The 15596-nt window shown below is 38.4% G+C and overlaps 1 protein-coding gene across 1 annotated transcript in view; it reads right to left on the bottom strand.

Moving 5' to 3' along the window:
* The window catches only part of SV2C (synaptic vesicle glycoprotein 2C), a 117520-nt gene that overhangs the window by 25118 nt on the left and 76806 nt on the right, over nucleotides 1–15596 (bottom strand). Inside the window, exons 5-9 of the mRNA XM_014965068.1 lie at nucleotides 8213–8346; nucleotides 7972–8061; nucleotides 3473–3583; nucleotides 1194–1282; nucleotides 659–823 (exon numbers count right to left, since the gene is read on the bottom strand). Of these exons, the coding sequence (XP_014820554.1) occupies nucleotides 659–823; nucleotides 1194–1282; nucleotides 3473–3583; nucleotides 7972–8061; nucleotides 8213–8346 (589 nt within the window). The remainder of the gene's footprint in view (nucleotides 1–658; nucleotides 824–1193; nucleotides 1283–3472; nucleotides 3584–7971; nucleotides 8062–8212; nucleotides 8347–15596) is intronic.

The following is a 15596-nucleotide window of genomic DNA, read 5'->3' as shown; positions in this document are numbered from 1 at the left end:
GCCCCATATTACCAACATCATTAATTTTATTCACTTAGATACAGATTTTCCTATGGAAATAATAATTACTTAGACCCGTGACTTCCAGGAGACCAGTCACATGGTTGTTCTATGTATTTCTTAAGAGAAACCAGATACCTGAAACAGCTGTGTTTAATTTTCCGGTGTTATTTAGTTATCTGTAAAGTCCAGATAGAGCTTTAATATATTTGGATTCAGTTAAAAAATACAAAAGGCATTGCCAATGTGTTCTTTCACATTTCAGAGCTGTTCATACTTTTTATAGATTTGCAGTAACGTTTAGCCTTGATTTTTCTGTGACAAAATCTTAAACTCTCAGTGTTCAGGATCTTCACAGGCGCATCTTTCCTTCATAGGAAAAAAGCCAGCTACAGAGATGAAAGTATGTCCTTCCCTGGCCCCATACAATATGTCGCATGTGTTGGATCTGAAAACCTTTGAATCCCACTGTGAAAGGAAGTATCATTAACTTGGGCTTTTAGGTCTGTTTTTCAGGATGACAAGGAAGCTGGGTTTGCATGAAGGATCCTCACAAAGGAACCACCAGGAAGGAGGAAAACATCACATTATTAGGACATGCTTTAAAACATGCAGTTGTCTATTCCAGCCAAGTCAGGATATTAGGAAATCTCTAAACCTGTCATTGATGTACTCTCCATTGCTGTGAATCTGATTTTCCAGTGTGAAGTTGAAGACGAAATGGGAAACCTCCTCATTGCGGAAATGTTTCACTCGGGATGCGTACTCGTCTGACTGCAGATGTTTAATGACGTCGGGAAACCAGACAGATAAGCCATAGTAGCTGTGGAGAACAGAAACAATTCAGTTGACAATCTCATTTGTTCTGAAATCTGTGCAAGATGAGGAGGAGCAGCTCCCTCGGCTGGTTATGTGACAGAGCAGTTGCTCCGTCATAACAAAATCCTCCACAAAATAAAAATATTGTAGGATGCTGATACCAGAAGATGCCAGTTTTCTGAAGCAGATAGTCTTGATGAGTCAGGCTTGCAACCAAGAACGGACTAACTGATAAATATAACATTTTGTGGAAAGATATTGAATAAAACCTTTCCAAATAAAAAGGATAATCATACTGACAGAAATTTGCATGCAGATGATTCTTCTGTCTGTCAAGTCTATCAAAAATGTTTTAAGATCTCAACCACTCTTACCCAAAAGACAGGGTGAACCATACAGCAGTAAGTTTGATTGTATTATCCTTCACCGGGTAGTTGAAGCATCTCATAAACGTCAACCAAATCTGTAAAACATTAGGAGAAATATTTATTTTAAATTGTATTTTGAACAATTTATTAAATGATAGAGGGTTTTTGATGGGGATTTGCTTGCTTCTTCAGGGCATCAGGGAGAGCAGATCAGCTCTTTGATAGTGTCCATAGCTGTACTTCTCATGTAACTATGTTAGCCTCCAGCTATTGCCAGGTTGTGCGTGTCCTGTGACTTTCTGGCTTCTTTTCATAGACTCATAGAACAGTTTGGATTGGAAAGGACCTTTAAAGATCATCTAGTCCAACCCCTCTGTGATTAATAGGGACGTCTTCCACTAGGTCAGGTTTCTCAAAGCCCTATCCAGTCTGGCCTTGAACACTTCCAAGGATGGGGCATCCACAACTTCTTTGGGCAACCTGTTCCAGTGTCTCACCACCCTCACAGTAAAGAATTTCTTCCTAATATCTGATCTAACCTCTTTCAGTTTAAAACTGTTACCCCTCCTCCTGTCACTACAGGCCTTGGTAAAAAGTGTCTCCCCAGCTTTCTTATAGGCTTCCTTTAAGTATCCAAAGGCCTCCCAGGAGCCTTCTTCAGGCTGAACAACCCCAACTCTCTCAGCCTGTCCTCATAAGAGGGATGGTCCAACCCTCTGATCATGTTGGTGGTCCTCTTCTGGACCCATTCCAACAGCTCCATGTAATTTCTGTGTTGAGAACTCCAGAGCTGGACACAGTACTCCAGGTGGGGTCTCAGCAGAGCAGAGTAGAGGGGCAGAACCACTCCCCTAGAACTGCTGGCCATGTTTCTTTTCATGGATATAATTGGCTTTCTGGACTGCAATCACACATTGCCGGTTCATATAAATTTTTTTATACCTCAGTGTGGACTGTGTCCAATAATTCACCCTTGCTCTGGTAGCCTCAAACTTCCCTAGTCTCTAGGTAGCTTCATTTCACTATTATCTCAAATAAACCAGAGATCTTGTAAAAAATGCTTTCTTCTCTCTTCCCAGTACCATACTACTTTAAGTTCAGACAGACTATATTCTATAATTCAGCAAGGATGCACTTAGAGTTTGACCTATCATAACCTACCACAGCTAGAAACTGGTATTCTAACTATATGAGGAAAAGTTGGGACTACCCTCAGGTCACAGACACTACAGCAGAGCTGACTGAGAATGATGTTCTCCTTTCTCTCTTATCTCAAGATGATCTCCTTGTCTTGAAGGGAAGAGGTAGTCTGTCTTAGGAGGTTTCAGCACACATCATGCAACAAGGAAGGTCATCTGACCCAGGGCCTAGTCCTGTGAAATCACAAGGATGTAAGACAACCAAGCTCCTTTAAAGCTGATTTAGTAACAAGGCCACATCATACCATTTCACTCTTCAACTGCACCAATTTTTGACAAATCCCTATAAAATAGACACATTCTGGATTATTATTTTTTTCATAGAGAAAATGCCATCTTTCCAAGCAAAGCAATTTTGTGACAAACCTTGGTTTGCAACACTTCATTATAAGTCTGGAGAGATTTAAGATGCCAGATTTTTAACAGCTGTGAAAAGCTATTTTTGAATTTTTTATTTTTTTTTTAATTAATGAGACTTCTCAGTTTTCATTACAAGGTTCAAAGATACTGCATGATTTTAGTTTCACAAAAAAGGAAAAGAGATCAGAGCACAGGCCCAGTGAGCTTGTATTAAGCTCTCTGAAATAGCTCTAATGTAGTTTTCTGGTAAAATACATGACATGCCAAAAAATTACATGCAGATACAAGGCCTTATAAAGGTTTTATTGACATTCATTTACACAATTTATTCACGACTGCCATTTTTAAATAATAAGGCCACCTCAGGTTCCTGCTGGTAATTTTTCATCTCACCATGTGTTGCTTCTTTCCACGGGTGACATTGATACACATTCCCACTACATATTATACTGCAGTGCTTGGGAACGTGGCTATGAAACTATTAGCCATCACTTGTGAGAAGATAAATGCAGCATTTTGCTCCTCAGAAGTTGGAACCAACCTCCGCCTCCCACCCACACCTCTTTCAGGAAACCAGAACCTTACACTAATTCCTGAATCTTCCAGTTGCATGGAAAATGTAGCATTGCAGCTATTACCAGCATGAGCTTAACCAAACCATCCCATTTCTGAAGGCTAATTAAAAAGAAGATGGGTAACGGAATGAACAAAGATGCTGGTACTTACACCATATAGCTCTGTGCGAATTCTAACAATACACCTCCTGTACCAAGTTCCTGTATCACTCTCTATTTCTATGAGTTCATCTATCTGCTTTGGAGTTTTGATTCTGTTAACCTAGAAATAAAAACAGAAGAGCAAACATTTGCATGTTCTTGAATCATTAATTGCCTGTTGAGGAGTATTGGAAAGTTTTCAGAAATTCCATAAACTGAAAATAAGCAGATATTAAACCTGTCTTTACACTAGAAATGCTTTAGAAATATAAAGGAATAGTAGCTTACTATAATGCCAAAGTTCGTTATGGATGCAACTGTATTAGAAAAGCTCTACTTTCAAAGCATGCAGGAAATCCATTTCCTCTGACTGAAACAAGCTGTTACTGTCAGGTTCTGCTAGAGTGTTGCTGTATCCCTAATGCCACAAAGGATAAAATATTATTTAAACCCTCCATTAACCACATACAGAGTTTGCTATCATGTTGTTTCTAACTTGCTATCACAACATTGTTGAATGTCTATTGATTAAAGATACAGTAGAAAATAGAAGTATTTGAAATGTCAAGAATTAATAGCTGAATAACATTTTTCTTTTTTCTTATTTCCTGTAGTGTAAGACGGGGAACTCTCTTTGTCTTTTGGATGTTGACTTTAACTATGTTTTTTAATGAAGAGAGAAAAAGTTAGGTGAAATGATCTGGAACCACACATGTTATTGCTGTTATGAGCAATCATCTACTTCAACTAAAGTGAAATGAGATAAACAGACATCAGGGAAAAATACAGAATTACCAGTGTCAGAGAATGAGATGTTGCCTACAATGCTCATTTTCACTTGCACTCTCCTGTGTAGCAGGACAAGAATGTGTTATATGGTCTTTCCAGACACAGGACCCGACGAACTTATACCATTGTATGGTTTTGGTTTTGGCTTCCGCTGTGGTCCCAGGTTCATAGCAGTATCACAAAAGGCAGTGTATTCACCCACAGTTTATTTAAAAACGATACGAATAGAGAATGGAAAGAAAATAAATAAAATGGGGAAAGCGATGGGCATATAGGGAGAGGGAAAGAGCAAGAGACTGAGCGTTCAGTGTTTAGCTGCAGTGTCTGAAGCCAGCAATAGCTCGTGTTTCTTCTTAGAATGAGGACACCACCACCCACAGATGTATCATAGTGGATTACAGGACATCAGGGAATAGCAGTATTGATGGCAAAGCTCTAGTTTTCAGCCCACTGCTTTTACAGATGTACACTGTTTAAGATGCACCAGCAGCCTCATCCCATGAACAAGAGCAAACAAAAGCCCACTAAGCAGTTTTAGCTATGACCACACTCGTTTCTGAAAGACTGCAGCTCACTAGCTTGCCAAACCATGACTATATCAAAAAGGCTGCACCCTTCACATCTTGGCTTTTCCAATAGCAATAATCCCATCTGCATCACTCCATTGATTTTAAGCTTTTTTAAACTGCTTTTATGAAACATGTTATACAAAAGACTGAGCGGAATCCTCCAAGATTATTTAAAACCTTGTACATGTTACAGGCATCCTCACTTGCCACACCTCCAGGCAGAAAGGGCATGCTTTTTGAAATCATGCTGTATAAACCAGTACCACTCTCGTAGGCTCAGGGGCAGCCTTTTGACTGTCCTGGCCACCTGACTCTTTTGGGGCTGTGGAGGTTGAGGGAAATGTATATATCCTAGGACCACTGCATGTGTCTGGAGACAAAAAGCCCCTGGCCTTGATGATTTTTTAACATAAGAAAGGTCCTATTGAATCAGGACAATGGTCCATCTGGACCATGCAAATTCAGCTGTCAGTATATGAAGAATGAAATAAAAACAATAAAGAATACCCATTTTAATGAAAATGGAACTTCTGTTTAAAAGCAATGACTAGAAATAAGCAATGCTTTAAATTTTACAAAATCAAGACATGCTGCAAAGGAAAAAGTTTGCAGAAAAAAATATTTAATACATGACAATGAAAGAGTGGAGAGAATTTTGGTTTTAAGGGTATAAAGGTTTTTTTCACTTAAGCATTTTAACCACCAGATCTAATGAATGCATATTTTAAGGACCCAGAAAGGTAAGTAAGCGTGTACATAAATATTTAACTTGGGTAGTCCCATAACAGAAAATACTATCGACTTACTACCATCTCTGTTAGAGTCACTGTGCTCAGGAGAGGCTTTCAAAAGTATTAAGAGCTACCACATCCACAGTCAGTAACTAGAATACGTCCCTTTTTGGAGTTTGTAACTCTAAACCAAACTGTTCCTCAACTGATGCCTTCTGTCTTCAAAAAGTTTGAAGATAAAATCCTCAATAATATGAGTAACAAGAATAAACATCACTTGTGAAAAAAAACTTCTAGGAAAAGATGACATCAATATAATTAGGAAAACATGTAAAAGGAAAGCACACTAAAACTATAGTAGTAATGGAGAAAAAGTTACATCAGCTGTAGAGTTAGAAAACATGTTCTCAAAGTGTATCTGATGTAACTAGTGAAGTGGTGGAAAATAGTAACATAAGTCATAGAATGGATGAAGCAATGGGGTTTAGCAGAGATATATGAATAAATAACTCAGACAAAATGCCACCATATCCAGGACTAACTTATATCTTAAAAAAGGGAGGCTAAAAGGATGTCCCAAACAAATTATGTCTAAGTTCTTTGCTTTTTGGGTTTTATAAGATGAAGTGCTGATATTGGCCAATGAGGAAACATTGATGTATTTCCTAATCATATTCATGCAAGTTGAAAATAGAGACTCCCATGTGTAACCTTCACATACAGTACAGAATTTCTAATCCTTCAACTCCTCAACAGCTTGGAATTGAGTTTTCCCAATGTTCATGGCAGAAATCGGCAAAAATCCCAAGAAAGTGGAGTTTTTTTGTTATTCATGCCCTATTCATAGCTGACCAATAAATAAAATTAGCTATAAATAAGGTGCTGAGTTCAACATGGCTCAGTGTCACATTTTAACAACTGTAGAGAGAAAGACTTGTTAGATCACAAGAACCGGAAACAAGCACGTGCTTTGTTTTCTTTTCCATGGCTGCTCTAGGATGTGATTATGATTACGTCAAACTGATGTGAGACTGTGGTTGATCCTTCTTCCCACTTTTTATGCCAGAACATTTCTGTCTTCTTCCTTGTGCCTAAACCAACACTGTAGGGGTTGTGCTATCGCACAGTCAGCCATAGCACCAACAGAGTCTGTGCTACGGCTGACTGTGCAATCACTCAACGAGTATCAGTGCTGGCAGAAGAAAACACAAAAAGTGACCAGAGGCAGGCATACTCTGTCTGAAAGCAGCTCAGATCAGCAAGAGCTGATTGTGAAATAACAGTGTTATTTCTGTACAGCGTTAGGTAAATCCCTTTACTCGTAAATGAAATCAGAAAATAAAATATTGTTAGATGGGATTAGGCGTAGATCACCAGTGTATGAATAAATGTGGGTTTAACATGACACATGTGCTAACCAGCCCTCTTTCAGGCTAAATATAGAAGTCACTGAGCTTCTTTGTGGAAAAAAGCATAAATGGAGGAAACTACATCCAAGGCAATAAACTGCAAGTCTCAGTGGAATAAAGTTATACGGTCAGATGGTCATTCCTCGAGACTGCCTACAAATGTAGGATCTTTAAGAGGATTTTGTAATTGAGTTATATGTATTAGAGTAAGAAGAAAGCCTCTAGAAGAGGAAAAACATCCCACACATGGCTCTGAGAGGGAGCAGAGTGCCAGCATTCCCATGGCACAGCACAAGCTGGGAAGGCAGACTGGATTTCAAAGCAAGAAAAGGCCTTCTGCTGTTTGGTCCTATCCAGGACCTTCTGCATCCAGGAAGACAAAATTATTGTATATATATTTCATAAATAAGGAAGATACCATAGAAAATTCCCACATCTGAATCACCAATTTATCCTCCAGATAGAAACAACACATCATCATCTTGACTATGGCCTTATCATTAGACCTTAGTCAACAAGATGCAGCTGGTCTTCCAAGATATTTTGGGAAAATTAAATGTTCAAAATTACTATTTCACAGAAGTCAAAGTGAATTAAAAAAAAATATTCTTTTAACTGATAAAAATGAAAAAACATAATTTCAAAAGCATTAAAGACACAATACCCAACTAATTTGGACTTCTGTGTGCCTACTGTTATTATTTAGGGTGAAGTAAACTTACTAAATGAAACACAGATGGAGTCTATCAAATATCTTGGTACACCAGAGAAAATGATCGTACTGTACATTCATACGCTCAAGAATATGCTGGCCAAAGGGTAATATCTTAACATCTGCTGTATATATAACAATTGCAGTAGGAATTATGTTGTTATATTGAGGTATTTAGAGTGCAAATGATTGGCTTTGTCATGCGAAGTGCTAATATTGATTGCTTAAGCCCTCCAAGACCTTGCCAGCCAGCAAGCTCGCTAATGTGCTAAGTGATTAGCTTTAAAACCAATACTTACTGTGAAGACTTTCTCAGGCTGACCACGAGCTCGCATGTTTGTGTCATGAATTTGCTTTAGTATCATCCAAGCTTCATCATGTTTTCCAACCTAAACATTTGATCAAAACATTTAAACAAAAGTACAGATGAAGGTATTTACTATAGTCACTGATCAATCTTAATGCCTCCTATATAGAGGTCATGATGTTAACACAGAAATAATTTTGACTAGAATTTAAAAACTGTATGAAAAATTATACCTCCAGCAGGAACCGTGGGCTTTCTGGCATAAAGGTGAGGGCTACCACAGACGACACACAGGGCAGTGCACAAACGATCACAAATACTCGCCAGCTGTGGAACTGGTAGGCAGAGCCCATGCTAAAACTCCATCCTATGAAAGCAGAAATTCATAAAATGTAGAGAAATAAGGAGTATTGTATGTGGCAGTCTGCAACTTCTTGGAGATGTGAAATGATACCTGTATTTAAATGAAGCCTGATTGATCTCTTATATTTCCACAAATAGAAATGATTTCACAAATAATCTTACACTATGAATTCCAGCCTCTTGTATGTGACCAGACATGATGGAAAATGGCTATATTTTGAAGGGTGGGAGACTTCCTTACATAGGGATGAAGAAACCTCTGACAACCCTCCTAGCAAAATCTGCTTGAAGGTAGTTGGGTTAACCAGAGACACAATCACCATACAAAAGAATAGATATACCAAGAAATAGTTTTCTACAAAGAGTGGAAAAAGGAAGAATAAAAAATCTACATGCAGATTACGTAGTTTAAGGAATTTTAGAGCCTTCCATATTAATTATTAACTTTTTCTAAAAAGAGTTAATTTCAATAATCTTAATAAGAGTCTCCTAATATAATACAGTGCAACACATAAGGTATTTACAGTACCTAACTTCTGTTTCCATCTTGTTCCAGAGCACTATACTACTTCTTAAATTTTGTTAAATGTAAACTGACACTCATCCCTCTTGCCTCATAACTAGATGTGCAGGAAAAAATACTCAGTATTTGAAATTCTATCTGAGATGAGCAATCTTAGCACTGAACTAGAGATTATGATTTATTTATTATTATTTCAAGAGATTAAGAAAAAAGAACAACAGGAAAAGAACTCTTCTCCTCTGAAAAATTGATCTTGAGTACATATGAGTGCTGACATGCTAATAACTGTTAAAAAATACTGAGAAGAAAACAAACGGAAATACTGAAAAACCAGTAAAACCAGTTCAGCTTTTTAATAAAATCTCTGATTGGTATGTTATGACTGGAGTATGGAGATGCTAGAATTGTAAGAAACTTAAGAGTTTCTCTGAAGAAAGAGAAAAATATTATTTGGGTAACTATCTGGCCTGTCAGTCTGGCTTCAATACAGCAGAAATCTTCAAGTAAAATTTTCAAGGATAACTTATTAAAAGGTGAATGGAAGATGAGAATAATGATAAAGGACAAAGGAGGTTACTGGAAGAAAATGGAATCCTGGCTAATGAAAGATCTGACACCGGATTAATCTGATATATTTCTTTGCTAACTGATTTTTCTAGACAAAAGGCATTGTTAATTAAATCTGTCTGGATGTCAGCAAACAACTGGCAAAGCACGTTACCAAATGGCCTATTAAATAGTTTTTTGAAGGAGGTATTTATCTCTTAAATGTATAGTGTATTTTTGAATTTAAAGATTTCATGCTGTGGATCATAAATACATTCTTGGAAAAAAAAAATTATTTTCATATTAAAGTACTTACACATTACCATATGAAAAATACCCATGATTTACATTTGCCCTTTATCAACAGCTCAGTGAAACATTTTGATCTTCAAACTTGGGAATTCGTCTTTTCTGGTCTCCTACAAACTTTCTGTGTTTCTGAAATGATACCAGCTTGCCCCACAGCCTGAGATAGCCCTGTCGTCTTTACCCCAGGAAGAGAGAGGAAAAAACAATGACAGTGTTGGCAATGATCTTGGAATGCCATTTTACTTTTTTTTTTTAAGTAAGGCTACAGATAAACATACTTTCCCCCTCTAAAGTTCACTCCAACAAAAATAGGCTTTCTAAAATTTAATGTTAAATTTTATTCCAAAATAGAATTTGGGATGAAAACTTAAGATTAAAAAGTTGCAAACAAGAAAGGATGTAAAAATTTATTAACATTTAAATTTTACTGATATTTTGAAAACATCAACTTTTGATCTTATGGAATTTCAAATCTTAAATAATATATGCATACTTTACATCTCAATTGGGAAGGGAAGGCAATAAAGCTTTACAGTGAGTTAAAGAGGCAATTAGAAACCATACCTGTGGTTTGGGTATCATGTACACATTCTATTGTAATCACTAGAATCATATTCTTCATTATATATTTTAAAATACAGTACAAAATCACCTGATATAGAAGTCACAAAATTATTTCCTTTTGCTTAAGTTAGTGTTTTGGTCAGAGCAGTGAGCTGATCTGACTCTCTGGGCATCTGTGCAACTGCTAGTGCCATGGGGAAGGCTGCCCATGTCGGGGTTTTCATCTTTCAGAACAGCACAGTCAAGGTACTGGCTCTTGTTGCCACCAGAAACTGTCCCAGAAATGCTCAGAGCCACGGGTGTATTGAGACAATCTGCCTTTCACCGCTGTGACTTGTGTTTTATGAGACTGAGCTGCACAAAGGGCACTTCTGTGGTAACTTAACTCAACTTGGCTTTATACCTGTTATAAAACAACAGCAACATCTTCTGTTCTGTAGCCAGTCCTGAAAAAGTCTGGTGATAATTGATTTTAAGGCATCATTTATTAACGTAAGTGAACCATACTATGCTTAATTAAAAGCAATGAGTGCCCCCTTCATCCTGCTGTCGTCCTGACAACCTACAAAACATCTTTTCTGCTTCTCAAAATGTCTGAACTGTATGTCAAGTGAAAAATTCATCTTGGTTTTTATTGTTCTTATTCTGTCTTTTTCTCTGTGCAGTGTATTAGTTGCTGCAATTTATCTTGTGATTTAACATATCTGCTGAATTAATGATAATAGTGAATGTCAGGATTATAACAAGCAATTGGTAGAAAAAAAGCCAGCTGCAACACATCTTTCTTGAGACTGCTCTCCTGTTTATTTCAGCACCACCCCCAGATCAGCAAAACAAACATGTATTTTAAATGCAGAGCAAGTTTAAATTTATTCTTACGTTTAACACATCCCATTTTCCTAGGTCATGAGCTAATCTGGAAAACGGAGCCATTAGAGTAGCTCTGAATTTGGCTCACAAAGTGGCTTTCATTCCCATTGTACGTGAGTCTTGAAACCAAATGGAGGTACGTTTTTGGCTATAACTCCATTTGCTTCTCCCTTCCCTGATGTACAAGACAATAGCAAAGACAGAGCAGCTCCACGCGGCTGTGCCCAGAGCTAAACCACTGCTGCCTGGCTACGCCATATTCGAGAATCATTAATCTTCAAAACGGTGGCAAGGCCCAATGTTTTATGAATTGCAAAACATTTGCCCCAAGTGCATGTTGGGAATGGTGTGCTGTAAAGCAACAAAAAAATCTGCAAGGACTGAATCTGCAGCTGCTGCAGCAACCTTTGTGCTGAATACCACCCTCCCACCGTACCAACTGCTGGAAAAGTCTAAGTGAATCACAGACATTGCAATTACTGATTACAGAAACACAGCAGCATGCAGCAGAGCAAAATCAAAATGTATAAGATGCTAATCTATATCCAATTGCCAATTTATCTTTTGAATTGTGTCAACAAAATCTTCCCTCCCAACACAGCATTTCATCTGCTCCATGATATTGATAAATTAAAAGGATATTATAAACAAGTTCTTGCTCCAAAGGAGAGAAAGGAGCATTTCTGTCATAGACTTTTTGAATAAATATAGAGGAAAACCTGTCCATATCATGTTGAATTGTATAAATGTGTATTAGCTGATAAACAGCAGGTAACTTGAAGTACAAGGACCATCTTTTATAGTGCCTAGGTTACTACAGAGCAGACTAGTGGGGATGATTTGCTTAACTTTCCAAAATGGGGGCTGAAAGGGAATGTGACAGGTCTCTACAAACTCGTAAGTGATACGAGTGCAGTGTGGGCAATGAAAAATATGGATGCTACAGGCCCTGCATAAAGGGCCTGTTGGCAAGGGGGAGGTTCTAAATACCAGAGATATACCGTTGTGAAATACCTTTATACGAGACTAATGTAGGTAAAAAAAACCCCAAGCAAATATATGGGGTTTATGTCATGGTTAGCTAAAGACTGACCATTCTTGATAATTTTTCTTAGTCAATCAGTAGGAATCAGAGGAACTAGGTTCATGGTAGTGACAGGAATTGTCAAAAGCCAAGTTTGCATAAACTTAAGTCTTTTGGTAGATCAAAGGAAGGAGCAGATACAAGCATATTCCTAAAATTAGGGATGGAGGATAAAGACAGCCAAGGAATCTAGAGGAATCCTTTCTATGATTTTATATATTTTCTTATTTCTCTTTTACCACAGAATCTTTGGTGAGATCTCAGCTTTCTAGCCTCAATTTTTAATGTTGTAAATTTGAAAAATGTGCAGTAACTAAGTTATGTGATTGCTGTAAATCCTCACGTGGGGGCACTGTTGTTGCACGTAATACAAATAAGTTTAAATCGCAGAAAGACTTCTACAATTAAGCAGTGTTTTTTGAGGGTTCACCAAATCTAAACTGAATCAAACTTATAAGGTGGACTGGAAATACTTTGCAGCTGGCAGCACCAAAACACATTATTATTGCACTTACATGTAGTCTGTCATGGCATTACTTTGAGTGAGATCTAGTATTTGAGCCCATATATTTTAGTGGTACTGATTACAATAATGTTAAACCATCTCTAAAATTGAAATAAAATTTAAAAAAAGTTCAGGTAAGTTATATAGCTGAGGAGGCTTAGTTAGACACTTTTACAAGACTGAGTGAAATATGTGTTTTCTAACAAATGCAGAAATTCCTCAGAAGTTCCTCAGGAGTTGGTATTGTGACCAGTGCTATTTAACGTCTTTGTTGGAGATATGGACAGTGGGACAGAGTGCACCCTCAGCAAGTTTGCTGACGACACCAAGCTGTGTGGCGTGGTCTACATGCTGGAGGGAAGGGATGCCATCCAGAGGGACACGGACAGGCTTGAGAGGTGGGCCCATGCAAACCTCATGTAGTTCAACCAAGCCAAGTGCAGGGTCCTGCACCTGGGACAGGGCAATCCCAGGCACAAATACAAGTTGGGCAGACAATGGCTGGAGAACAGCCCTGAGGAGAAGGACCTTGGAGTGCTCATGGATGAGAAGCTCAACGTGAACCGGCAGTGTGCACTGACAGCCCAGTGCATCCTGGGCTGCATCAAAAGAAGCATGGCCAGCAGGTCATGGGAGGTGATTCTACCCCACTACTCTGCACTCATGAGGCTGCCCTCTGGAGTACTGTGTCCAGATAAGAGGGATGGAGCACCTCTCCTATGAAGACAGGCTGAGAGTTGGGGTTGTTCATCCTGGAGAAGAGAAGGCTCCAGGGAGACCACATCCCTGAAGGGAGCCTACAGGAGAGATGGGGAGGGACTCTTTGTCAGGAAGTGTAGGGACAGGACGAGGGGGAATGGTTTTAAATTGGAAGAGGGGAGATTTAGATCCGATACCAGAAATAAATTCTTTACTGTGAGGGTGGTGAGACACTGGAAGAGGTTGCCCGGGGCAGCTGTGGATGCCCCATCCCTGGAAGTGTTCAAGGCCAGGCTGGATGGGGCTTTGAGAAACCTGGTCTAGTGGGAGGTGTCCCTACCCATGGCAGGGGGTTGGAACTTGATGATCTTTATGGTCCCTTCCAATTCTATCCATCCTATGATTCTATGATTCTATGAAATAATGCTTTCAGAATGTAATTTTATTACTGTGAAATGCCAGTAACGCAAAGTAGAAAGCTTGTCTTTCCTGTGATTACATCAATATCACATGGGAAAGGCAGTGATATTTTTAGTCTATATAGATAGTTAGATACTCTACAAACCCACTGGCTCAGCAGGTCAGCTGCTGGTAATTTGTGAAAAAGGAATCTGGAAATAAAATAGCTGAAGTCTGGCAGGCCATGATGGAGGTACCTTAACAAAGGTGCCTGTAGAAGACTCTTTAACTCTCATTTGTGTCTGCCTGGCTCTCTAGCTGATGCTACTAGTCCCCGGGAGCCATGAGGATCAACAGTTCAATGAAAGAATAAAGTAATACTGTTAAACAAATATATTTTACAAATGCATTAAAATCAGACTTGGTTTGCTGACACCTAAAACTGTGATTAAAGGAACAAGATATTTTCTAAAGATGCATTTCCTCTCCCACAGAGGAGGAGGGTGTCAACCACTGACACTCATCACTTCCCTGTGCTGGCATTGATCTTCATCTGAAGACCTGAGATTATCAGGTCTCTGATCACTCCAGTAACATTATCTGCCATTCAGACAACCCGTAGGACAGCTGCAAGCAGGGCTGACCTCTTAAGAAAATAATTTGTTCTCTGATACAATCAGGCACAACTCCTCTACCCGTTGCATGGCACTGCAGCCTGGGTGATGTCTCCAGCTGTAGAGAACCCTCTGAACAGTGACTTCAATAATCCACTTTTTAAACGTTTCTAATACCTGCTGTAGTACTACCCAGTTTTACTCTTCATTGAGAAGGAAGTTTGTATAACCTAATGTTTCAGACAATGACACGGTATGATATGTGCCCAAAATTTGAGGTGTAGTAATGATATGTCAGCCTTTCACTTAACCTTACATATATTCTGCACAGGATATAGATCTGTTAGCACTTCCTTTCTATGGAAATGCTAACATATCTGTGACAGCCCTGATAGAAAAAAACCATAAAAAGTAGTTTCAAATTATAATACCTAACAATGCTGGGGGAAAAAAGACAATGGAAGCTTGTAAGTCATTGCTTGTGTGGATTGCAGCAGTCTGTCTGAAATCTGACTTTCATTTGGCCTTAAAGTACGGCTGTATCAAGATGCTGTGACTCACAGTAGCCAATACAGGCAAGAAGTTAATCTTTAAAATGGCATAAGAGATGAACAGATGCAATCATTTAAGATAATTAAAACAGCAGTTCCTAATATGAGAACTGCAGGGACCCAACAGCGTGCTCATGTCATCTGTTTATTCTTGGCAGATGCTAGAGGTAGCAAAGGATGTTTCATTAGTAGTCTATTTATGATTAGGAAATCAGTATCTCACTTGCCTTCCTAGGTAGATAAATATGAATACATGTAGGAACTTGAAGATGCTGTCAGTACTGACCCTAACAGGATTGGCATGTCTATATCTTGACTTCAACAAAGGAAGCTATTCTTGCACTTCAATTTTCTTTATTGGGAAAGATACTGAGCCAACTAAATAAAATAGAGACATGAATAAGGCAAAATCACTCATTAGAAATTCACATTTTATGAAGTCTTACAGGGCAGAAGAGAAGCTATACAGAACCACAGAGAAAGGACTTGCAAACTAAATTGACCATTATAAATTTTCTACATATTCTCACCCCATATTCTTTCCTTCAGTGGACTATTCCAAAGATAAAACTAGTTATAAAAAACAGTGG

This window comes from Calidris pugnax, unplaced genomic scaffold (assembly GCF_001431845.1).
Source record: "Calidris pugnax isolate Ruff unplaced genomic scaffold, ASM143184v1 scaffold273, whole genome shotgun sequence".
Taxonomy (NCBI): Eukaryota; Metazoa; Chordata; class Aves; order Charadriiformes; family Scolopacidae; genus Calidris; species Calidris pugnax.
Note: the sequence above shows the minus strand (reverse complement) of the source record. Positions and strands in the feature narration are given on the sequence as shown.